The sequence below is a fragment of the Peromyscus eremicus genome, chromosome 18 (assembly GCF_949786415.1).
Source record: "Peromyscus eremicus chromosome 18, PerEre_H2_v1, whole genome shotgun sequence".
Classification (NCBI taxonomy): domain Eukaryota; kingdom Metazoa; phylum Chordata; class Mammalia; order Rodentia; family Cricetidae; genus Peromyscus; species Peromyscus eremicus.
Window position 1 is genome coordinate 43337914 of NC_081434.1, and position 26043 is coordinate 43363956.

The 26043-nt window shown below is 44.6% G+C and overlaps 1 protein-coding gene across 2 annotated transcripts in view; it reads left to right on the forward strand.

Moving 5' to 3' along the window:
- The window catches only part of Syn3 (synapsin III), a 410018-nt gene that overhangs the window by 48313 nt on the left and 335662 nt on the right, over positions 1-26043 (forward strand). Inside the window, exons 3-4 of one of the 2 annotated variants that reach the window (XM_059245152.1) lie at positions 20908-20999; positions 22130-22132. In XM_059245152.1, coding sequence (XP_059101135.1) covers positions 20908-20999; positions 22130-22132 — 95 coding nt within the window. The remainder of the gene's footprint in view (positions 1-20907; positions 21000-22129; positions 22133-26043) is intronic. The other variant, XM_059245151.1, reaches the window with a different exon arrangement.

Here is a 26043-nt window from a genome sequence, read left to right on the forward strand (position 1 = left end):
CCAGGAACAGTGAGATGGGAGTCAGGGACAAGTAGGTCCCTGGAAGCTTGCCGATCCCAGGCCAATGACAGACCCTGTATCAAACAAAAAGTGGGAGAGGCCTCATAAAGAACAACACCTGAGGTTGTCCTCTGACCTCCACATACATTTGCATGCACAAGCTGGCCTCCAGACACCTGTGCACCCTTCTCCCCATTCACACACACCAACTCCGGAAATGGGTACAGTGGTGGTTGTACAACAACATAAATGCCTAATGCCACTCAACCGTACACTTAAAATGGTTCTTTTATGTTGCATTTATTTGACAATGAAAAATAATTAGAGAACACAGTGTACTTTGTTCCTCCCATTCCCTTTTCCTGGGGCCTTCCTCCCTAAGTGTGACTGTTGCACACTGTCAGCATGCTCAGGTTCTCTGCTCAACGTCACTGCTTACAAACCCACTGAGCATTCTTCATCATTTCCTTCCCAGCACTTAGTACCCGGCCAGCTTTCCAGAGTGCTCAGTGGTCAGCCACAGCTGGAGGAACTGAAAGGGACTCCCTGGCCACAACTCCAGAGGGCCCAGTGGTAGGAAGTGGTAGAGTCGCTCTTGGGGCTGCAGGGCTGTCCTCTAATTGTGCAGGTTAGATGCAGTGAACGCTTGATGAGGCACAGGGTGACAATGGTCCCGGAAGAAGGCAGTGTCCACCCTGCAGCTAGCAAGGGGAACAGAGGAAGGAAGGCTAAGTGCTTTTTTTTTCCTTCTCTCACAACTTTGACGGTGGTATTAGATCTTGAAAATGAAAAACACAAAGAACAGTCAATTGACCTCAAATCTATGTGGATGAGATGTGTGTGTCACCCCCATATAACTTTCCCTTTCTGCATACATTTCTATCCAGCCCCCCCACCAGCTCCTCACACAGTGCCCTCACCCTAATCCCGACCCCAGAATCCCACCAGCTACAGCTCTTGCTGCCCCCCACCCTAGCAGCCCCTCCTGCCTGATCTCCATCCTTGCTTCTTGCCATCTTCTTATTCACTTGTGAAGTACAGGTGACCAATGCAATTTACTTTCCTCTCCCAGTCTCTAAACATCCAGGATGTCTCTCAGCAGGAGAGCACCAGGGAGACATGTTGAGCCCTGCTTGAGAAACGAGTGTCAAAGAGGCATTAACTAACATTCTCGGTCTAAGCTGTGGTCTTGAAACGACTAAACAGCAACACTGTCCATTGCAGGTAGCAGAAGATCGGTGCAGGTGGCAACATTTGTTCCGGGTCTCTCGACCTTTATAAAAGCACCAGAGACGGGAAAAGACGAAGCCTTGGTTCTGTTCCTCTTGCAGGCATATCCAGCCCACAGCCCATGGATAGCTCTGAGCACAGCCCGATATATTTGTAGATGACATCTAGTCACAGTGTTGGAAGGTTAGACACCCATGCAAGGCCTTGAGTCCCCTCCTCTTTTTTTCTCCCCCTTGCTTCTTTTACTCTTTCCCTTATACCTTTCTTCCCCCTTTCCACCTCTTCATCTGCTTTCTTCTTCTTCCCCTCTCTCCTCTGCTGAGCATGCTTCCTGCCCTGGGTACATCGTCAAAAGTTCCCCCACACCTTGAACTTTCCACCTGACGTAGGGAAAGGACACTTGATATTTCACTTTGAGTCCCAGGTGCTGTTTCTTATGAATACAGCTATCTTGAGAACCCTGAACAGGCAGGGGTGATTCTCAGGACAAAATTAAGTCATTCATAGATTCAGTGGCTCTTAGCTATCAAACTCCACCTGGCCCACACACAAATGTGGATCTGGGTTTGGGGGGACTCAAACCCTTATCATTATGAAATTCCTTTGAAATCAGAGGTTCTGTGCTTTCAGACTTGATTCTGACATTTTACATTGCTAAGACTAGTAGTGTTGGTGGTGATAGCGAAGGGAAAGATGGAGGAATTGCTGTCTTCACTGGGGAAGATGCTGGTGGGGACAGCAAGGCTCCTGCCATTGCACCAAGTCCTGTAGAATAAAATTCCATATCCTCACTAGCTCCATAATCTCTGACCATACCCTTCCTCATGCTTTCTCACTGGCCCAGTTCTGGCCCTTCCAGCTTCCTCGCTGGTCTTAGAAATTTCCACATATATTCTAGCCTCAGGGCCTGGCTGGTCTTCTGTCTGAAAAGCCACGCCCCATCAGTGTGGTTTGTTCCTCCCCTTGCTCTTCTCACTGGCCAAATGCCAGTGATGCCTCCACTTTGACATGACACTCACAGGCCCCGCCCCCAGCCCTGTCTTTTTCTCCATCCATGTTAATGGTCTGTTTCCTTCTTTACAATGTAAGCCCCACTAGGGGCAGATGTCTCAGTCACTGTTCTCTTGCTGTGAAGACACACTATGACCAAGGCAACTTTTATAAGAGAAAGCATTTAATTGGGGGTTTGCTTGTAGTTCTGGAGGTTTAGTCCATTATTATTATAGAGGAGAGCTGGGCCGCATGCATGGCGCTGGAGCAATAGCTGTGAACTACATCCTGATCTGTAGGCTGAGAAAGCAACACTGGGCCTCCTGTGGACTTCTGAAACCTCAAAGCCCACCCTCAGTGACAGACTTCCTCCAACAAGGCCACACCCCCTAATCCTTCTAATCTTTCTCAGATGGTCCCACTCCCTGGTGACTAAGTATTCAAATATATGGACCTATGGGGGCCATTCTTAGTCAGACCACTACCTTCCACTCCCTGCCCCTCCCCTGTAAGCTTATAGTCATATAACAAGGCACAATGTATTTAATCCAACTTCAAAAGCCCCCTTAGTCTTTCAGTCTCAACACTGTTTCAAAGTCCAAAGTCTCTTTTAAGACTCAAGGCAATCTCTTAACTGTGAGCCCATGTAAAAGCAAAAGCAAAAAGCAAATCACATACCTCCAACATACAGTGGCACAGGATACACATTACCGTTTGCAAAGGGAGGAAAGGGGGCGTAATGTTTCTTTTCAAGAAGCAAGACCTGAAACCAGCAGGGCAAACTCCAAATTCCACATCTCCATGTCTGTTGTTCAAGCTCTCTCAGATCGCCAACTCTTTGTTGACTGCGGCAGCAGAGCAGCTATCCAATGAGAATTAGTTACATGCACGCATTAATAATGAATAGGTAGTCAGAGGGCCACGAGTCCAACTTCTCACTGTTCTGCCAGTCGCTTTGTGACCTTAGCCAAGTCATGTGTCCTCTATGTCCCTCAGCTTTCTCACCAACCCATGAGGACACTGATGCCTACTCTTCGATCTTTAAGTTACTGTTCTAAGCAGGTTAGGTGACAGCTGTGACCACTAGCCTGTGCTGTGGGATAGTCTGTATGTCAAGTGTGTTGCTGATTGGTCAGTAAATAAATCACTGATTGGCCATTGGCTAGGCAGGAAGTATGGGCGGGACAAGGAGAAGAATTCTGGGAAGTGGAAGGCTGAGATAGAGACACTGCCAGCCGCCACCATGACAAGCCGCATGGGAAGATCCTGGTAAGCCACGAGCCATGTGGCAAGGTATAGATTAATGGAAATGGATTAATTTAAGATATAAGAACAGTTAGCAAGAAGCCTGCCACGGCCATACAGTTTGTAACTAATATAAGTCTCTGTGTTTACTTGATCGGGTCTGAGTGGCTGTGGGACTGGCGGGTGAGAGAGATTTGCCCTGACCGTGGGCCAGGCAGGAAAACTCTAGCTACAAGCCTGTATTACCTGATATTTTACTGTGGTGTGCCAGCTAATAACAGCTATGACATTCATTGCCTGGTATTTCTCCTAGACAACTATTATGGGCCTTTTTCTGGGGAGACACAAATGAATGTCTGTCCACCCCAGATAAGGACCAGACACAGTTTCATGCAAGTCCAGCTCAGCGAGCCAAGTAGTTTATTGGGGTTACTTCTGGAGGCATGAGTACCTCATAGGCAACATCTTGACTAAAAAGCCCACCCCAGCACAGGCGACAGAAGATTCACAAAACCTGCATCTTTAGTGCCCCCCACCAACTGGTAGACAGCTTCACCAGAGTTTCCTCTCCACAGTTGTTCATAACCTTGGGGAGGGGCCTTCCGAACCCCAAGTTCCTGAGCCTCCTGAGTCTAAGTTTCTTTTGTTTTCTAAGTCAAGGAGGAAACATGATTCAGAGGCAATAGCTAAGAACAGCGCTGGCCTCGCAGCCTTATTCACCGAAGGCTCAGTGGTGCAGATAAACACTGCCGCTGTCTGCATTTTGCAGGTAAGAGGTGTGCACAGAAAGGCCAGCTCTCATAAAACATTATAACAAGAAAGAGGGATAATGTGATCAATGGCATGGCGCCTGGCTTAAAAAAAAAAAAAACCACGGTAGTGTACCATGTTGAAACTTCAAATCACTACTGTCTTTTTTGGTTTAAATATTCCATTGTTTAAACATTTAGGAATGTTGAGTATTATCATTTTTTTCCATTTTTCTTAAATATTTATCTCAACATGATTTCATTAATTTATCTTTCCCTACCTTTCTTGTCATGTGCACATGTATTCATTCTCTCTCTCTCTCTCTCTCTCTCTCCTCTCTCCCTCCCAGCCCCCACCCTTCCTGCTCAACATTCTCACACACAGAGACATTCTGATTTGATCAACACATAGTAGCTGTCCCGGGCACTGCGGGGAAGTCACTGGCCTATGTGGTACCCCTGACTCAGTGACTTAGGGCTTCCCTGAGATGCCAAACCCTGTTCCCAAGTAGGACCTCCTCATCTGGAGAGGCAGCTGAGCCAGAGTACAGCCTTTCAAAGCGTCCTTTGTCTGCAAGGTGAACCTGAGCTGGTGGAAAGACTCAGCCTCAGATGTTAGTTGAGGAAGTCACCGAGCCTCTAGCTCTGGGAACTAAAAATACAGCCTGCATTGGGAAATGGTCAGGAAACAGCACTGCTGGCTGAAGGCCTTGGCGCCCTATCAAGTGCTTGCCGGCACCAGGGTGGGAGGAGCAGGCAGAATGGAAAAACTGGCAGGCCAAGCCTTTGCTGATAGATGCTACAGGTGGATGCACTAAACGTGTGTAAAGGCAAAAAATAGAGAAGGCTACAGGCCAGGGGCAAAGCCTGAGGCCATTGAGTAGCTCTGCATCTAGCCCTGCAGTGTGCATATTAGAACAGAGATCACCTCACAGAACAGCAGCAGCCCCTTGGCACAATATGGACAGTGTCAGTGGGGTTTGTGTCCCAGGTGAAATAACTGGAGGAAAAGTCCCTGCCTTCCTGACTGCCATCTCTGACATCAGTCAAGTTGGTTTCCATGCCGTCCATGTCAGTCACTGAGCTTCTGCTGCCCTACACCAAGCGGTCTCAGGTCACAGGATAGGACAGTGGACCAAAGGGACTGAGTCTCAGCACTGTAGAGTTTCTGTTTTGGTCAGAAGACGATTAAGTATTTCATAGAGATGATCGTGAGTGTGGAAGTCTGGTGTGAATTGTGTTGTAGTTTTGTGCCTCAGTTACACAAGAAAACTGGCTGCGGAGTACAGCAGGGTGCTATGAAGGGAGACTAACTCTGGGGGCACTACTGAGCAGGGGCCTGAACGGCCTGAGAATGCTGTCATATTGGGAGCGCAGGGAAGGGCTTTCCTGTGGGGGATAGGCCTTGAAGCTCAGAGGGTAGGAGACCGGGAATGGTGGGAGGCAGTGGAGACTGACTCCCGTGGGACCTTAAGAGCCACACAGAGCTTGGTATTCTGTAGTTAGTACTTTACAGTCATTCTTGCCAGTGTTTACCCTTTCCAAAGGCTTGGCTGTGAAGGAACTTTGGACTGGGGAAGGCCTCTGTATGTACAGAATGCCGCTCTCTAGAGGAGGAACTTCACACCCAGCTGCTCCTGAGAGTTTGTTCTCGAGAGTAAAGACATCAATCTTTGTTTGGGATTTGGATGAAAGTCTGATGATAATTTACTAAAGGACTCAGAAATACTTTAATCTTCCCTTTGCAATCACCATCACCCCACTTGAGGTCACTAAGGCAACAAGAAGATCAGCAAGCCAATGGAAACCTCTGGTTGCTCAGTGCTCCCATGAAAGGCTCCCGATGCAAGCTCCAAACCCAAGCAGTGGCGCCTGTTATCATGCCTGTAACCCAAATTACCTTAACGACTTTCTTTCCTAGATTTATTTATTTTATGTGTACGGGTGCTTTGCCTGCACGTCTCATGTGCACCATGTGTGTGCCTGGTGCCTGTGGAGGTCAGAAGAGGGCATCAGATCCCTTGGATCTGGAGTTACAGATGGTTGTAAATGACCATGAGAGTGCTGGGAACAAAACCCAGGTCCTCTACAAGAGTAACAAATATTCTTAACCACTAAGCCATCTCCCCAGCCTCTCTAATCCAAATCTTAGTGGAAGTGTCTCTGGTTAACAACTAAGCCATAGGACACAGCAAACACAGGGGTCAAAGGAGTCAGCAGGAGAGCTGGGCCACCGGGGAGCCAGAAACTCATGATAGTGAAGATGGACTCTAGCTGACCCATGCTGAGAATACCGAGCTATGGAAAGCAGAATGGATGACAGAGATAGCACCTTCGAAACACCAAAAGGCAAAAGATGGGCAATGAATTCAATGACCGCTCAGATCCACACACCCTCAGGTGCAATTCTGAGAAGCCAGAACACACACAGCACTGGCTGCACCCCCTAGCAAACACATAGGTGCTCTGAGAGGCTGCTGGTGAACTGGAGCAAGAAAGCTTGTCTAACAGGGCAGAGTGTAGCAGGAGTCTTAAAAGTTCTTGCTAATAAAATCAAACCTGAGGCCAGTTATTGGGGTGAATACTGGAAGGTCAGAGAGGTAGAACAAGCCACAGCTAACCTCACCTGGCCAACTTCTCAGCTGATCCTGTTTCCTCAGACTGGAAGCCTCTGTGTCCTCATATCCGAATGGCTCTCAGCTGAACTGTGCTGCTAGAAGCCTGAAAGCTCAACCAGCCAAAAAGCTTCTAGTTTCTCGTCCTCATGCCTTATATACCTTTCTGCTTTCTGCCATCACTCCCTGGGATTAAAGACTCGCTTTCTGGGATTAAAGGCGTGAGTCACCATGCTTAGCTGTATCCTTGAACACATGGATTTCTGCCTCTGGAATGCTAGGATTAAAGGCATGTGCTGCCACTGCCTATCCTTTATGTTTCATATTGTGGCTGTTCTGTCTCTGACCCCAGATAAGTTTATTAGGGTGCACAATATTTTGGGGAACGCAATACCACCACAGCAGAGTGTCATAGTGAATAGCCATTGGGAATGCCTGAGCTCTTCCCCCATGAGCTTAGTGTCCATCTCCTCCTGTGTACCTCTGTCTGTTTATGTCTCTCTGTCTCTCCTCTGTAAGATCCATGAATACCTACAGCCCTGTACCAGGACACACTCTAAGGAAGAATCAAGGCTACAAGCTGCACTAGAGATGTCTTCGCTAACTGACAGGAATTTCCAGAATCTTATCAGCCACCCTTGGATTCCAGACCGAGCTGTCTGCCAGCATCTTGCCTTTCTCAGGCACTCTGGACAACATCTCTTTGTGTCGAAATCCTCCTTCAGTCAGGCTTCATGGTCAAGGCTGATAGCTGCTACCTCCAAGTTCCCACACATTCTTGGTTTCTTTCATACATTCCAGTCAGTCATCCAGTTCCAAGCCTCAATTTCATTCTCTTTCCCATTGATCTGTTGGCCTAGTCCATCCTTCACCGTATTATAATAATCACAGCTGCAATCGCGCCCGCTGTCCATGCTGTCATCACTATGATTATCATCGCAAATGCAATTACCAGTAAGGAGACATGAATACCCCACGCTTTCAGTCGTATTATCTACTTGGCTTGACATCCTTGTCAGGTGCCAGTGTTCATGAGAGTGTAGCCAGAGGCCTTACAGGAAATTGAGTTCATTCGATTTCTATTCCTTTGTGTGTGCACGTGCATGCACATGTGTACTTGCATGCATACATATCTCTCTGTGCTTTCTTGGAACAGGACATGATCCTTTTCATCTAGAAGAATATAGGAGGGACTTCCTTGGCAGATCTGATTCCAGCCATATGTACAATCTGTACTGGAGCCTAGATACCACAAGGAGCTGTGTAAATGTCCTTAAGATCAAACCACTACTCTCTCAGAATCCTTTCCTGCTTAGCCCTACTAAGTGTATCTACTTCCTAACCCCCTGAGCCTGTGGAAATGTTACAAAAATGGACTTTGCAGATGTGTTTGCTTGGTTACAGTTATGAGCCTAAAGCTACGGCATGTCTTGGAGAATCCAGTTTAAGCCAGTCTAACCACAGGGCCACATAAGCCCTTAGAAACAGGGAACTTCCTCCGGTGAAAGATAGAAGATGTATCAGAATTAGAAATCAGAAAAAGTCTGAGAAAGAGTTATATTCATTCCAAGATGGAGAGTGTAGGGTTGTGGATGTGACTTAGTTGGTCAAGTGCTTGGCTGGCATGCAAAAATCCCTGGGTTCCATCCTCAATACTATGAACTGTGTGTGGTGGTACATGCCCATAATTTCAGCACTTGGGAGGTAGAGACTGAGGGACAAGAAGATCATTCCTGAAGTTTGAAGGCAGTGTGGGCTGTATGAGACCTTATTGAGGGCAGTATTGACTGTATGAGACCTTACTGAGGGCAGTGGGCCATATGAGACCTTATTGAGGGCAGTGGGCAGTATGAGACCTTACTGAGGGCAGTGGGCTGTATGAGACCTTACTGAGGGCAGTGGGCTGTATGAGACCTTACTGAGAGCAGTGGGCTGTAAGAGAACTTACTGAGGGCAGTGGGCTGTATGAGACCTTACTGAGGGCAGTGGGCTGTATGAGACCTTACTGAGGGCAGTGGGCTGTATGAGACCTTACTGAGGGCAGTGGGCTGTATGAGACCTTACTGAGGGCAGTGGGCTGTATGAGACCTTACTGAGGGCAGTGGGCTGTATGAGACCTTATCTCAGAAGGAAAAGGGAAAGGAAGAGGTTCTGGCATGGCAGGGGAACACCATCTTAAGTAGCACACAGATCAATGCAGTGGACACTTCAGTCCTACAGTTACTAAGAACTGAGTTCTCTCAACATCTCAGAGGCAGCTTCTTCCCTGATCCTCCTAGTCAGAGCCCAGCTGGCCATCACCTTGTCTTTGGCCTTATGCAGAACAGAACAGAGAGACCAGCCAAGATAACCTACACCTCTGACCTATAGAGCAATGAGATGAATTTGTCTTGTCTAAAGTCCCGGAACCTACAGCAATCTGTCCAGCTGCAGCAGATGAATATGATAGGGAGTAGCATGCACACCCCTTCCTCAGGAGTTCCAAAGCTTCAGGAGCTGAACTCCATCCCAGCATTCTAGCTCTGTCTTCTACTGCACTTACCCATGGATTCAGTGTCTCTGCAACAAATGACATGTCACCATTCCATTGCCTCATTGCCCCATGTCCTCACTTATGCTTTTCTTCATTGACCCTTATCTTAAGTATCCCTCCCCCGCCCCCAAATCTGCCAAGAAATACTTTCCTGATCACTCTTATCCAGAACTTCTGGCAATACAGTCCCCAAAGGCAAGTTGCTTAGCAGATGTAGGACCCACTGACAGCAGGCAAGGTTCTCTAAGTGAGCAGAACCAATAGGGTGTACCTATTGTGGAAAAGCATTTATTAGATTGGCTTACACACCAGGACCTAGGAGCCCAACAATGGCTTTCTGAATACTGAAGAGGCTGAGAACCTAAGAGCTGCTCAATATGTAAAACTGGTTGCCTCGGCAACACTAGTACAGCACCAAAGGCCTGGAAGGTCACTAAAGAAATGCTGATATTTAGTCTGAGTTGAAAGGATGAAGAACCTGGGATCTGATGGCCACAGAGGATGGCATCAGCAGTGCCAGATGTACTTGCTCAGGGAGAGGAGGCAGAAGGGGAGCACTGCTTTCTCATCAGGCCTCTTTGTACATGGACTTCCCATTGGAAGGCACCCATTTTGAAAGTTGGTTATCCCATCATTTAATCTTCTCTGGAAATGTCCTCAGAAACATTCTCATAGGTGTGTCTCCCAGGTGATTCAAAATCCCTTCAAGTTGATCATCAAGACCAAACACAACCCCATTCACATTCAAATTATGAAAGTAATAGTTTATTGGTGAAATGTTGTTAATACCTCCAGTGTGTAAAATCTGACCATAAAGCAGTGAACAATTCTTCACAAAGTATGTTCTTGCTTGGTGTGCTTTTCTCATCAGGGTTGCTATCATAACATATTTTGTCGTGGGGTGGTAACTGAAGAACTCTGGTTGAGAAAGAGACTATATAAAATGAAAGAGATAATTGTCTCCACCAATTACAGTGTTCCAGATTAAAGATAAAGAAAATTAAAGTCAGGCAAGAATGAGACCCTAGCCTAAGGTCAATGTCAAATTTCAGTCTTAGAGCACTAAGTTCAAGGCCGATCTCTCTCCACTGTTTCTCCCTTTCTTCATGCATATGTTTAATAAAGATTATAATCAAGCAGGAGAGCTCAGGTGTCATTGGCATCAATGGTGGAAACCTCTCCCAGCAGCTTTTTAAAAGAATAACAAATACCCATAAACGTGTTTATCCTTTATACAGTCCATCTACAGATCAAAGACTTAGCGCCTACCGTTCTTAATGATGTCTCCAGTTCATATCTTAGGAACGTATCACAAAGTTGTTATCCCTCCTAAGATAGAATTCCAACAATCAGTATTAACTGAAAGGTATATTCATTTCCAAAGTAATATTTTAGGAAGGGCTAGAGAGATGGCTGAGTGAGTATGAGTGCTTACTGCTCTTTCAGAGGCCAGCACACACATTGGGTAGCTCATGACTTCCTGTAACTCCAGTTTCAGAGACCCAACATTCTTTTTTGGCCTCTTCAGGCACCCACACACAAGTAAACAAACACACCCAGAGAGACTCATAAAAGTAAATATTAAAATAAACCTTAAGAAAATAAAAGAAACAAACTCTTATGTGACCTGGGTAGCAAGAAATAAAAGTAACTTAATTAATCACAAGAACATTGGCTTATACTTTCAGCAAGGCAGAAAGGAAGCTAAGATGATGTTTGGAACTAGGGTGAAACTTGAAATTTCATGTATAAAGCCAAGAGATTTCTTCCAGTGTGTGTAAGCATGGTAGTAGTGGATGATATACACACCTGTTCTCAGTCCAGAGGATGACTGAGTAATGGGTGGACTTGCTCCCTCACCTATTCACCTGCCCTAACATTTAGAGATCACATTCAGTTGTTAAAGATTGGTTTAACATGGCTGATACTGAAGAGGGGTTCTTGATGTTCATTGACTCTTTTAAGAGTGGCAGATCTTTGAGAGAGCTAGGTGCAACGATGGGCAGATACAAAGCCAAGCATGTCCAGTCAGCTGTATCATTGGGGAAACGTCTGACCAGTGTTCTCAGGACAGAACCTTTAAAGTCAGCTGGCAGCCTGGTGTCTGTGTGTATTATAGAGTGGCCATGTAAGAAGTCTATAGATTGAAGGAACAATATAGGTCACCCTATATTGCCTTGGTATTTTCTTCTGTGAGGGTGGCTTTCATCTTATACAATTGGTCACTGCCCAGACTCCCTCCAAAGTGACAATAACAGAGACAACTTGAAACAGGATAGACATAGATCATAGAATAGGACAGAGACTTTAGAAGTAGCTGGGCCTACTGGCACAGGCCTGTGACCTCAGATACTTGAGAGGCTGAGGTCAGGGATCACAAGTACAAGGCCAGTCCTTGGACTACATAATGAACTCAAGACCAGTCTGGGCAACTTAGTGAGACCTTATCACAAAACTAAAAGAGATCAAGGTACAGTTCATTGGTAGAGCACTTACCTAGCATATGTGAGGCCCTGAATTCCACGTCCCATACTGCCACAAAAAGAAAACTAGAGTGCCACAACTGAAATTCTTTGATGTTTGGCCAAGGTACAAGTGTGGCTGTATTGAGAAAAAAACACAAAAATAATCATTTCAGCAAATGGTGGCAAAATGTTGCTAACCAAATGGAAAAGTCAAAATTTGAGCCTTTATATCATAATAAAAGTTAATTCTGTGTGGATCACAGGATTAAATAGGACATATAAATCTAGAGTTTCTAGTAAGAAAGGTTGCAGGATGTCTATATAGTCTTGGGATAGGCAAAGGTTTGTACTAATAATAATGAAAAAGCTAACTATAAGAAGATCATTAAATGTGGTGGTACACGCCTTTAATCCTAGCACTCAGGAGGCAGAGGCAGGCGGATCTCTGAGTTCAAGGCCAGCCTGGTCTACAGAGTGAGATCCAGGACAGGCACCAAAACTATACACAGAAACCCTGTCTTGAAAAAAAAAGAAAGAAAAAAAAAGATCATTAAATTACACTATGCATATATGTATGCATATGTGTTTTACATTTAAAAAATTATAAAATTAAAAGATAAGACACAAAATGGAAGACCATAAGTGCAGATAAATACATCAATAAAATGTTTATAGAGAATATATTTTTATAACTTATTATTTTTGAAATTTTCAAGCCAGAATATTTTTAGCATATATGTGACAAATTAATAGTTACAAACAGAAATACATATGTAGATAAATGATTGGATAGTTCACCAAAGAGTGTATCTGAATTTCTAATTAGCGCTCAAGAAAAGTACCCAGTTCTGCTAACCTTCAAGAGATGCAAACTGCAGTCACAGTGTTCATCATCCCAGTGCCAAAGCACGTTAGTCCAGGAGTGACTCGGTCCTACTGCTAATTCTTGAGAATCTGGTTCATCTCACATATCACAAAAGGTCTTCACACTGTAACCATCAAGCACATGAACAGTTCCCAGGTGTGTGTGGGTTCTGCATGCTGTTGAGCCTACTGATGTTTGATGTGTTGTCCCATTCCCTAATCCCCCAGCCTTGGCCACAGATGTTGGGATCCCTCCTTATGGAGTTCTATTTCTGTGTAGCCCCATATTTTCCTACATACTACCTGCAAATTCTACCCACAGTGGCTCTGCTGGGCTTCAGTCTTGGTGTCCTCACCTCAGCGATGGCTGAGCTCAGTGTGAGTTCTCTTATGCTGCTTTACAGCCAGGAGACTCCCTCAAGCAGTGACCTTGTACGGTTGTAGGGATAACTGCATCATTTCTGCAGGAACTCCCGTCCTGAAATGCCTGCTGTAGGATGGCTGAAAACTGAAATGTGTTTTGTCTGGTCTCCCTTGGATAAGATGCTCCTGTAAATAGTCTCTAGCAGTTTATTCTAGTCAAGGTCTATATATTAGTGGCTTTTCTCATTGCTTAGCCAGATATCCGACTAAAGGCAACTGAAGACAGGGAAGAGTTTGCATTTTGTTTACAGTGTGAAGGCATAGTTCATCACAGTGGGGAAGGCATGGCGGAAGGAGATGCTCTTGGCAGGGAGAGCAGAAGCACAAGCCTGTTTGCTCATATCCGGGTGGATCAGGAGACAGAGAAAAGAGAAAGACAGCACTCAGCTAATTCTTTCCATTTAGTTATAGTCCGGAACTCCAACCAATGGGATGGTTCCACCCACATTCAGGGTAGGTCTTCTGTCCTCGGTTACATCTTTCTAGAAATAACCCCAGACTCACCCAGAAGTGTGTCTTCTTGTTTATTCAAAATTCAGTCACGTGTGGCACAAATGCTTGAAGAGATTGCTGCTTTTTAGTTCTACCGTTTGGTTTTAGTTTTGGTTTCTCTGTGTAGCTCTGGCTGTCCTAGAACCTGCTCTGTAGACCAGACTGGCCTCAAACCCAGGGATCTGCCTGCCTCTGCCTCCTGTGTCCTGAGAGTAGAGATATGCACCACACACCATGGAGTTCTACTGTTCTTGATCCCTTCGGTTCACTCTTCTGAAGACAATGAAATACTCAGAGATAACCATAACTGCAGCTCCTCACAAAAGCCCCGTTTCTCAGCCACATGCTAGTTGTCTCAGAAATTTCAACCATCACAAAATCTTAGGGGAAGATATTATTTTGTTATCTCCATTTTACAGGTGCTAAAGCTAATTTTTAGGGAGGACTTAATGAAACTCATTGGTTAGTGTATTGAGTGGCTCACATACACATGCAGCTTCTTGAGTACACATAAATCTGTACCACAAGGCCTCAAGTATAGCATTTTTTTAAAAAATCACATAAAAGACAATTGAAGAAAAACATTGAGGTTAAAATATTAATTATGCAGAAATTTTAAGTTACTCTTAAAACTTTTATAAAACAGGTAATTACTATATTAGAGAGAGAGAGAGAGAGAGAGAGAGAGAGAGAGAGAGAGAGAGAGAGAGAGAAAAGTGGGGGAGAAAGACTGCACATGTATATATGCTTGAGTCCATGTGTCTGGTGGAGATGATAGAGCAGCCACATTGACCTTTGGAGGTCTCTTCTGGCGTTGCCTGCAATGCTGAAATCATATTCACTTCTCAGTTATTTTATTTGTCTCCTAGTGTTGCTATGGAAAATTAACACAAACTAGGAGACTTAAAACAACAAATATCCTATAGATCTAGATGTTAGATAATCTTCATCAGATTTCAGCAGGCTCCCCCACACCCTCAGCTTTGGGGACAATCTCCGTTGATTCCCTCTGCCTACTAGTCTCTCCTGGCCATGTTTGCTGGTGGCTTCATCATTCTATGTCTTATCTTCTTCTTCACATGACTTCTCCCCTTTATCTGATTCTCTCAGGCCTTGTCACCTGAATCTAAGATGATCTCTTCAAATAGTCACTTCAATCACATCTGTAAAGAGAAAAAAAATCTGTTTCCTAAAAGGGCTCCCTAATCCCTAACCAGGGATTAGGACTTGGGTATATCATTCTGGGGAAGAGCATTTTATCCATTGCAGTCTCTATGGGAACAATGATATTCTTCCAAGGTGACCACTGTTTTAGATCCTACCACAGGACCAGTGAGCCATGTTGATGGAGAGGGGCTTGAGTACCTCTCTGTTCATTTCCATTGTGTTGATGTGTTAGAAAGTTAAATACAGAGGAATTCCCTTTTTCTTTGCTTCCTAAACTCTGTGTGTGCTTCAACAGAGTCTTGTCCTACTACCCAGGTGTTCGCCTTATAATTGTTGTTTATAATCCATGGCTGGGAAATAACTCTAGACATGCAAACCTGTCTAAGGCCAACCTCTAACTTTCTTTCTTCCTTTCTTTTAACTTTTATTGATTCTCTGTGGGTTTCACATCATGCATTCCAATCCCATTTATCTCCCCATCTCCTCATATCTGTCCTCTGCCCTTACAACCTCCCCACCAAATCAAAACCAAATTTAAAACAAAAACCAAAAACCAAACAAAAACAAAAGCAGAATTTTGTCATGGAAGCTGTAGTGTGGCCCATTGAGACACACAGGTTACCCTTTAGTCTGTTCATGTTTCCTTGTAAGTATTCACTGTCATAAGTCATTGGTCTGGCCTGAGGCCTCCAGTTTCTGCTACACCACTGATAATGGGCTCTCACTGGAGCTCCTCATGGATATCCTGTTGCCTTGTGTCATGGAGACACACACAAGAGTAGACCCTGCACTCCACCTGGGCAGCACACTAGAGCTGACCCTGATGTTGGGTTGCAGGTGAGCCAAACTTGAGGGTGTAAGAGCGGGAGAAGTGACCCTGCCCACCCCTCTCTTATGCTCCCTACAGCAATCGGGAGAGAGGGCCCTGCACCTTGCCTGGGCAAAACAGTAGAGCTGGCCCTAGCAATGTGAGTGAGGGGGACCTGGATCTGAGGGCCCGAGAGCAGGAGAACTGGCCCTGCTCCTTTCTGTAGGTGCATTGGGTGAGCTAGCTGAGGCAGTGCTGGGGAGCTCGTCTGCATAGTGATGATGAGGGAAAACTATTGAGCTGACCGACCCAGCTACCACCCAGGCCCAGAACTAGGGCTATGAATTGGCCCACCCCATCATCCACCCCATCTGTGAACTGTTTGGAGCATGTGAAGGGGACCAACCTCTAACTTTTCTCTCAAAGCCTGAACGTGTCTTTTATCCAGGAATTTCTTTTTCCCTCTGGGCAGCAAGGCAACCCCTGGATCTTCACCCCTCTCAGTTCATTCCTTTTCTTCACATATCTAATGACCAGCTCTCCTGTTTTGCAACTTCCTTTCAACTTCTTTCCCTGCCACACACATGCAGTAGCTTTTTTAAAATTCTCCTTGATGTTGCCAATTAAGTATTTTGAGCAATCTGGAGCTACATTTGGAAGGCATCAGACATAATAGCAGGGTTATTACCACAGTTTACCAACGTGGGCTCATTAGCAGTGATCTTTCTTTTCACCTTGCAACAACATAATGAGGTTATTAATTAAAGCAGAGACATAAGTGTTCTTGGTTTTCTTTAATACTATCTGGAGAGAGAGTCAGGCCCTTTGTCACAGTTCCTCATAAATGGCTCCAGGGTGATTGATACATTTAGATCTTTACAAAATGTTATTTTCCTTCACTAAAAACTTGTTCTCTTTAAATGATTTTTTTAAGTCCCCATATTACTTACTTTTCTGTTCCTGTGCTAAAATATCACAACCAGAAGTGACTTATAGAAGAAACAGTTTATTTTGGCTTATTGTTCCAGAGTATAAGAGTCCGTTATGATGAGCAAAGCATGGCAGTAGACAGGCATGGCAGCCAGAGCAAGAAGCTGAAAGCTCACATCCTCAACTGAAAGCATGAAACAGAGAGAGAAAACTGGAAGTGATGTGAGGCTCTAAAGTCTCAAAGCCCACCCCCAGGGATAGACTACCTTCACAAGTCTATACCTCCTAAACCTCCCCAAACAGTGCTACCAACTGGGACCAAGGGTTCCAATATTGGAGCCTAGGAGGGACATTCTTATTCAAAACTCTATAATCCCTATAATCTCTAAACATTAATGTGGCCTCATGCAGCCTCATGGAGAGGAGATAGAGTGTAAATGGTCAGATGCACAGTCCCTAGAGAACACTGCCTGGGGTTAAATCCTGGACTTTGCTACCCATTGTGGGACATCCTGCACATATCTAATCTCTCTCTTCCTACCTGGACAAGGGTTATGTAGATTTATATGTGTGAAATGCTTAGACCATGTAATGAGCACTGAATATATGTGAACAGTTATGTTGATTCATTAGATCCAAAGAAAGGCTTCTGGCTGCTCCTAGGAATAAGGCACTTTGGTATTATTACTTTTAATATATCACCAAAATTCATAGGCTGACAAAGAGAACAGTGCCAGGTGTGGGATACCTCCTGTTCATCCCCCACAAACAATACAGACAATTGCCATTACTCTTGGCTACCCACCTGAGCATGATGTTAAGAACTCATTGCTGAAGACACTACACAGTTTGGTCACAGAACAAGAGAAACCTAGAAGCTTCCTTCCTGCTGAATATCTTTCATCATGCCAGAGGTGCTGTACAGGCTATTGAGGGAGAGAGAAAAGTCATCAAAAATCTTGCTAACTGTGAACTCTGAGCTTTAATAACAACTCCTGGTAAGATGTGCCCATTGATGCCAGAGTGGCATGAATGCTGTGTGGGTAACCAACTGCTTTCTGTTTTGATTGAAGGTCCCTCCACAGAAAGGAACTTAGACCCGGTACTGTAAGTCTGGCCAAGAACCCAATGGCTAGGAAGATCATATACCCTAGGGGGAGCCTTACTTCTGTTATTCTTCTTAATGGAAATAGCATCAATCTGCCTTCTAAATTCTTAACCTTGTATTCGTAGGTTAGTGCGGTTCTCAATCCTCATTAGGCATGATCCTTATTACAGTGGACATCGGTTAACACAGAGACTCAGTCACATTCCAAAACATATGTGACTGTTGAGTGTCCAGATCCAAATGGGACATCTCTATATCACACTTCCCTAAGGTGAGCATCATAGAAGAGAGGGTGAAAGGATTTAAGAGTGACACTGCTGTGAAAACATTTCTGGACACAACAGGGCCATTGTACTCATGAACTCACAGCTGCTGTGGCTGCCTGAGCTACACAAGATCAAACCAATCAACATTACTATGTGGATGGGGGAGGGATTCATGAGGACCACACCCAGATGAGAGCTATTGGCTAAGGGAGAAACAGTTTTTTTCAGGAGTGTGGCCCATGGTTGGCTGTCCATGCTCCAGTGGCTGCCCCTACACCTGTGTGTGCATGGGTAGGTCTATCTAGATGCAGTGGGTTATAAATTTTTAAGAATGAAAAGGATATGATGTTGAAAGGGGGATGTGTGTTGGGGGTTCTGGGAGAATTGAAAGGGAGTGAAAATGATCAAAATGTATTGTGTACATGTATGGCATTCTTTTTACATTTTATATTATTTTTAATTATGAGTATGTGTGTGAGTCTATGACATTGGATCCCCTGGAGCTGGAGTTGCAGGTATTTGTAAGCCACCTGATGTGAACTCTCAGAATCAAACTTGGGTCCTCTGAAAAAGCAATTAACACTCTAACCACTAAACTATCTATTCAGCCACATATATGGCATTCTTAAAGAAGAGATAAATACATTAAATTTTTTTAAAAATCATAGTTTCAAATCCAACCTATAGTACCTCAGACTGTGATCTTTCTTGGAGAGAGAACCTTTAAAGAGGTCAACCAAATACAAGGTCACTAGAGTAACCGTGTGATTATGATTGATGTCCTTATAAAAAGGGGAACTTTAGATATAGGGACAAACATTGAGAAGGTGATAAGAGATTCAGGGGGAAAATGGTGCTCTTCAAGCCAAGAGAAGGGGTCTAGAGTAGATTCACCCCTCACAAGCCTTCTAAAGAAACCAGCTCTACCAACACCTTAGTTTTGAACTTAAGACCTGAGATTCCTACATCTTGACTGTGATATAACTTTCCTTATTCCTCCTCTCATCCTTCCCTACCCCACTTTCTCTTGTTCTTCAGCTTCCAACATTCTGGTTGGATATAGTTCTGGATATAGCCCAGAACTATAGAGTACATTCCTGCCATTTAAGCCACCCAAGGGTGAATCTTCATTACAGCATCCTAGGATTCTGATAGAGGTAATTATAACAAGTTTCTATCATCTCCAAGGAGCATACAGTGTGACCAGAGAGACATATTATTCCACAAGCAATTGAAAGCAATAGAATTTCACTAATGCCTTAAACAGATGAGTAAGCACAAAAGTACACATCAAAATTTGGATGGGAACATCAAGAGGGTTCTCCTGCGTTTGTCCTTCTCTCCCTCTCTTAGTGACTGTGATATAACTTTCCTTATTCCTCCTCTCATCCTTCCCTACCCCACTTTCTCTTGTTCTTCAGCTTCCAACATTCTGGTTTTCCATGCTTCCCTAATGCAGCTAGCAATAAATATAATCCCAAGTAGTACCCAGGCTTGCGCATTAAAGATATAAACCACCTTTGGACTGGGGATGTAGCTCAGTTGGCAGCGTGCTTGCCTAGCACGCACAAAGCCCTCTCTGTTCTACCCACAGAACTAAAGTCATTGTGGTGCATATCTGTAATTTCAGCACTTCAGAGGTGGAGATAGGAGACTCAGAGACTCAGAGTCGTTGTCTACTTTGTAGCGAGTTTGAGGTCAGCCTGGGTCGTTATATACAACCCTATGTCAAGAAACAAAACAAAGAACAAAGAGATACAACCCCCTAGAAACAAACTTCATGTCTTGTGTCTTAGTTAGGGTGTTTACTGCTCTGAAGAGGCACTATGGCCACAGCAACTCTTATAAGGCAAAATATTTAATTCCAGGTGGCTTACATTTTCAGAGGTTTAATCCATTGTCATGGTGAGACATGGTGGCATGCAGGCAGACATGGTGCTGGAGACAAAACCTGAGATTCCTACATCTTGACATGCAGGCAACAGGAAATGGTCTTCTCACTGGGCATGGCTTGAACATACATGAGACCTCAAAGCCCTCCTCCACAGTGACACACTTCCTTCAGCAAGACTACATCTACTCCAACAAGGCCACACCTCCTAAAAGTGCCATACCCTTTGGGAGCCATTTTCTTTCAAAACACTACATTTTGCTTAGTAGTTTTAACTTCTCAGATAGGAGTATGTCTTCCCTCACCTTTCATCAGATGCCTGCCCATCAGCAGTGACCAAAATGACACAAACATAGTGTTTCCACTGTAGCTACACGTATGGAGTGAGGGAAGAGGTCATTACTAAGAAAGGGATATTGGGCAGGTAATTTGAAGAGCCAAGTAATCAGAGGTATGAGACTGACAAACTGCACATCCCAAGGCTGAAATCAACCTGTTAACATTGTCATCTTCTAGTCAGAGTAAGAGTGACCTCTTCTGCTTCCAAGGAGACAGAAACGAGTTGGCCTTGAATCAGAAACTTGTGGGTTCTAATTTGATGAGTTCATTCTGTGATCCTGAGCATATCACCTGCCTCTCAGCTTCCTTTTGAAGAGGGAGATAAAAATTCCATTGCTAAGTTTGAGATGAGTGAGGGAGACCAGCTCCTTCATACTCCCCCAGGGTACTCTTGAGCAGGGAGAAATGAGGAATTTGTAGATAGAAGGATAGACAGGGAGACAGATAAAAAACACAGGATAGCTTCGGGAGGGCCTGGGTCCAAACCCACCAGCCCCTTCTGTCTCTACTAAAGGGCTTTTTAAAGGAATGCCAAGGGGTGAGGCAAAAACCTCCCCCAGCACAGCAAGTGTAGACCATCCCAGATACCTGGTGACCCTGCACGTGGTCCAGCCATCCTCTGATGCAGCCCTGCTGTGTAAAGCAAGCTCAAATCTCACTAGGGAACTTTTGTGGGCTCCCACAGATGAGGCCTGAGTGTGCACGGGATAGTAATAGAAGTATGCAGCAATCACAAAAGTCCTGCCCTGCTGGTGTTTGATGCCTGCTTCTTTTGTTTGCTTTCTCCTCCAGGCTGAGTTTTCCGAGCTGAACCTGGCTGCTTATGTTACCGGAGGCTGCATGGTAGACATGCACGTTGTGAGAAACGGCACCAAAATTGTGAGGTAAGCAGACCTGAGATACAGAAGTGTTTATAAAAAAAACTCACGAAGACACCTCCACCCCTGCCTGCCTGCTGCATGTGGCTACTTTCAGGTGCCACGTGTACATCCCCATGCCAGATGATTGCCACAGAGTCCCAGGTGCCCCTGTAACAGAAATGATCAATGGCACGAATACATGGGAGACACCTGTGATGTCCAGGAGGAAGGCTTGGGCTTGGGGCGAAAGGTGTGGGTTCTGGTTGTAGAGCTGTGACTCTCTTCTGCCTGGGTTTAGTTCCTGTAGCTCTCTGTTTCTTAAACACAATGTGGAGAGAGCAGCACTGTAGCCAGAGGCTGCCAAAGTCTCCACAAACTGGTACAGGGGAGAGCAGCCTGTCCACAGCGTAAAGGTTTAGCAGAAGGAATGAAATCCATTCCAGTGGCAGAGCAGACTGAGCATTCAGAGTGGAGCCCCTGGTTATCAGATTTTCCAGAAATCTGTGTAGGATGTGTGCTGAGCTAGAGAGGAAGTGAGGAAATTCCTTGGAAGTCAGAAATGACAAGTACATGTCCACAGGAGAGATAAGAAGCCCATAAATTCAGCCCTATGTGGCTAGGCTGTGGGAAAGAGATGCACAGGCCAATGTGTGAGGATCTAAGTGAGTAAGGGATGGTGCTCAGATCTAGATGAGAAGAAGAAACAAAGATCTGGGGGAAAGGGAGCATATGTTTAACGGTAGGATGGGGGTATTGTTGGGCTGCAGAAATGAGAATTCTGCAAGTTAAAAGCAGCCATGAAGATAAATACAGGCAAGCAATGGAGCATGGTTGGGGGAAGTGGAATGATTGGCTAATGCAATCATCATTTACTGCGTGTTTCCTTAGTGCAGGGAAGACATTGTGTGGCTTCCTGTTTTCAGTAGGCCACCACTAGAATCTAGTTTCCAATCATTGTGATGCTTAGAAGCCTTCAGAGAGTTGGCATGGCAGTGGGGATTACCAGGGAGAGAATAATGGGACAACGGAAGCCCAGAAAGATAAAAAAGAATTGTTATTATTTGAATGTAAAATGTCCCCCTCAGGCTCATTTGGTTGAATGCTTTTTTAGGAGTTAGCAGAATCTTTGGGATGTGGGGCCAAGCTGGAGGAAGTAGGTCACCAAGGTAGGCCTTCAGGTCTACCCAGCTCTACCCAGCTCTCTCCAATTCCTGCCCAGCTACAGTGTGAGGATCAGTTCCAGGTGCTCCCACAAGCCACTAGGCCATCCCGTCCCCACAATGATGGGCTGAAATCCCTCTGAAACTGTTCCAAAATCGGCTTTTCCTCTCTTAAGTTGCTTCATCGGGTCATTTGTCACAGTGATGGGAAAAGCAACATGAGGACAAAAGCCGCCGTGTCTTTAGACTGACTGTGTGAAGCCGCCGTGGCTTTGGACTGACTGTGTGAAGCCGCCGTGGCTTTGGACTGACTGTGTGCCAGGTGCCCCAGATTGGCGTTGATAGGCCAGGGAGGGGAAGGGAAAAAGAAGTCAACCCTCAGCACCACTTGTATCGGAGAGTAATGAACTGAGTGAGATCCCACCAGACTCCACCTTCAAGGTGAACAGGAAACCAAGGTAGCTGAGCCCTCACAGATTGAAGTGAGGCCTAGGAAGCCTTGGACATTGAACTTGATGCCTGCTCATTGCAAGCATGCCAGAAGTATAGGAGAACCTTTATAAAAGAACACACTCTCAGGCTGTTCTTCAGAGAATTCTTTCTACAGTAGCTAGCACATGGTCGAAATTAACTAGCACTGGTGTCAGGAATTAGCAGAAACGGGAATAGTAGACCACAGAAGCTGAACGTCGGAGAGACTAGACATTGCAGTTGCCAGACGCAGATCAGTGAAAGAGAAAATGGTGTGCAAATCGAGAGGAAAGGAAAATTGAGTTGGAAAATAGTTGCAGAGAACAGGGAACTGTCAAAAGTAAGCATTCTAGTTTGAACTGGTGCAGCTCCTGTGCATGCTGTCACAGTGCCTCTGAGCTACTGTCTGCATCAGTCCTGTTGTATATGGAAAGTGCTGTTTCCTTGGGGTTGTCACCATCCCTGGCTCTTAGACTCTTTCAGCCTCCTCTTCCACATAGATCTCCATTCCTTGAGGGAAGGGATGGCGTACACCCCACTTAGGGCTTAGTGTGCCAAAGTCCCTCGTTCTCTGCATGTTGTCCCCATGTGATTTTCTGTGTTAATTACCATCTACTGCAAGAAGAAGCTTCTCGGATGAGGGTACAGAGATGCGCTGATCTATGAGTATAGCAATATGTCATCAGGAGTCATTTTATTGCTGTTCATTTAGCAGAATAATTGTAGTAGATTTTCCCCTAGGTTCCATGACCATAACTTCAGGTTCTTGGCCTCATTAAATGTCAGGGTATGGATTCCATCTTGAGTAGCCAGCCTTAAAACAGAGAAGTGGACACAAAGTCCTACCCTAATAAAAAAGATATTTGCAATCAATTGTAGCATGAATCTTAAAAGTTCTTATTAATAAAATCAAACCTGAGCCAGGTATTGGGTTGAACACTGGAAGATCAGAGAACCAGAACAAGCCACAGCTAACCTCACCTGGCCAACTTCTCAGCTGGTCTTGTTTCCTCAGACTGGATGCTTTTGTGTCCTCATCCCAAATGGCTCTCAGCTGAACTGCTGCTCGAAAGCCTGAAGCTTAACCAGCTAAAACCAGCCAAATGCCTTTAGTTTCTGGTCCTCCCGCCTTATATACCTTTCTGCTTTCTGACATCACTCCCTGGGATAAAAAAAAAAAAAAAAAGTCTAGAAATGGAAAACTGTAATAACCAAAATGATTGGATGAGTTGTGCTTAGCAGCACATTAGATATATTTGGAAAAGCATTCATGGAATTAAATAAATTGTCCTGAAGGAGGCAGAGAGAATGAAGGATATTAGAACTGCATAAAAGTAGGCTAGATTTCAGCACATTCTAGAATGTTCATTTACTCATAGGGTCAGAAGAGAAGTAAAATGAAAGAACGGAGCAGAGATGGGAGTGCAAGGAATGATTCCTCCAGCACAATATGCCAAGCCAGAAGCTCAACACAGTTTAAGCAGGATTAGGAAAAAGAATTCTACACCCAGACATGTCCGTGCAACTTTAGAAAGATAAAGAAAAACATCTTGAGACTGGGCAGAATTAGGGAAGTAAATTTCTTTTATTGTAATAACAGAGTGATAGCTTTCAAAGAGCCATGGTGAGGATGCCTTCAGAGCAGTGAAGAGAATTAGTGCCAACCTTTTCTTCCACCCCTAGGGAAACAGCTTACATCGATGATGAACAAAAAAACTCACAAAGAACAGATCCTCGCTAAGGGAAACTCTCACGTATTTAAGCCAAAGAAAAATGATCCTAGAGTAAGGTAGTGTACAAGAAGTGGAAAGGAAAGAAGAGAGTGTGGGGATAGCTGTTGTTTTCAGGTGATGATGCTAATAAACTACTTGTAGGGTAGTTAATGGTTAGTCTAAGTATCTCTGTGTGGGTAGGTAAAGAGCCACCCCTCTAGTCTCCTGACTGTCCCATTGCATTCACTCCCTCAGTGGGCACGGCCATGGAACAGCTGGCCTGTCTCCTAGTTTGCCATACTCCTGTCCCTGAAATCATATCCTTGTTTCTCCTTTGCCCAGAGGGTTCCTGGTCCTTGTCGTGGAGACATGTTATCAGAGACAGTAGTAGAGCACCAGAACACAGATGCCTGATCCCTCACCTTCTTTCAGAAATTGTGAATTCTTAGCAATTACCCTCTCATGGTTATGTGTAAAAACTGCAACCTCTACGAAGGACCCTAGCATTCGTTAAGTATTTGTGCCACCAATACATTTTGCCAATTTCATTAAACATGAATGACTAAATGTTCTAATTAAACAAAACAAGCTTTTCTGGTAATTTAAAAATTGTAACTATATTCTATTTGAAAGATTCATCTAAATATAACAATACAGATCATTTGAAAATTGAGGGGGTTAGGGGATGCCAAAACTACCAGGTAGATAAAAAGCAAGCTGAGAGCCAGGTGTGGTAATACAGGCATGTAATCCCAGGATGTGGTAGGGTGAGGCAAAAGGACCAAGACTTCCAGTTCCCCTTAGGCTACACAGTGAGTTCCAAGCCTTCCTGAGGGGCTGGAAGGTAATACCATGGAAGAGCGCTTGCCCAGCACCTTCTACAGGCCTTGGGTTCAAACCCCACTACCACCACCAAAATTTTAAAAAATGTTTATAAGCCAAGCCACCCTGAGTTGTACAGATAATGAGGCCATGTCTCTAAACACAAACAAAGCTAATACAGTTAATATCATGGGAATTGGGAAAATCGACTTTCAGGTGATATTACCAAAGAAAAGGAAATTAAAATGTAATTATGAAGCATTTGTTTATTGAGGAAAAATAAAACTCCCATTTTATAAGCACCAAAAAAAGGTACCACAAATATAGTTCAAAAATAAATGTAACTAGAGGGAAAATAAACAAATCTGCCATCAAAGGATGATTTTGAGGTTGCTGGAAGGTATGCTACGTGCACCATATGCTCTCATGGAAGCCACAGTGTGCAGTGAGTTTGTAAAACCTGAAATATTATTACTTAGGAGTAAGTATGTCCTAATGTTCAATGTTACCAGTGCTCATGTTCACTGTCTTACTTGGGAAAGGAATCTCCCCCTTTGCAATAATTAAGATGCCTTCATCTATGCCATTAGTTCTCAGGTTTGGCAGCAGATTAGAGCCACCTGGGAATCGATTCAAGTTTTACTTGTCACCCAACTAAAACTTCAGACTAATTACACTGGAATCCCTGGAGGTACAATGTAGACAGTAGTGTTTTGAAAGCTCTCTAGATATTTCCAGGAAGCAGTGTTCTAGTTTTGCTTCTGTAGCATAAACATGTCATACCTTAACGAAAAGCTACTTAGGGAACAGAGGGTTGATTTCAGCGTACAAGTCCAATTACAGGCCATCATAGCAGGGAACCCGAGGCAGCAGGGACTTGAGGTGGTTATTCACATCACACCC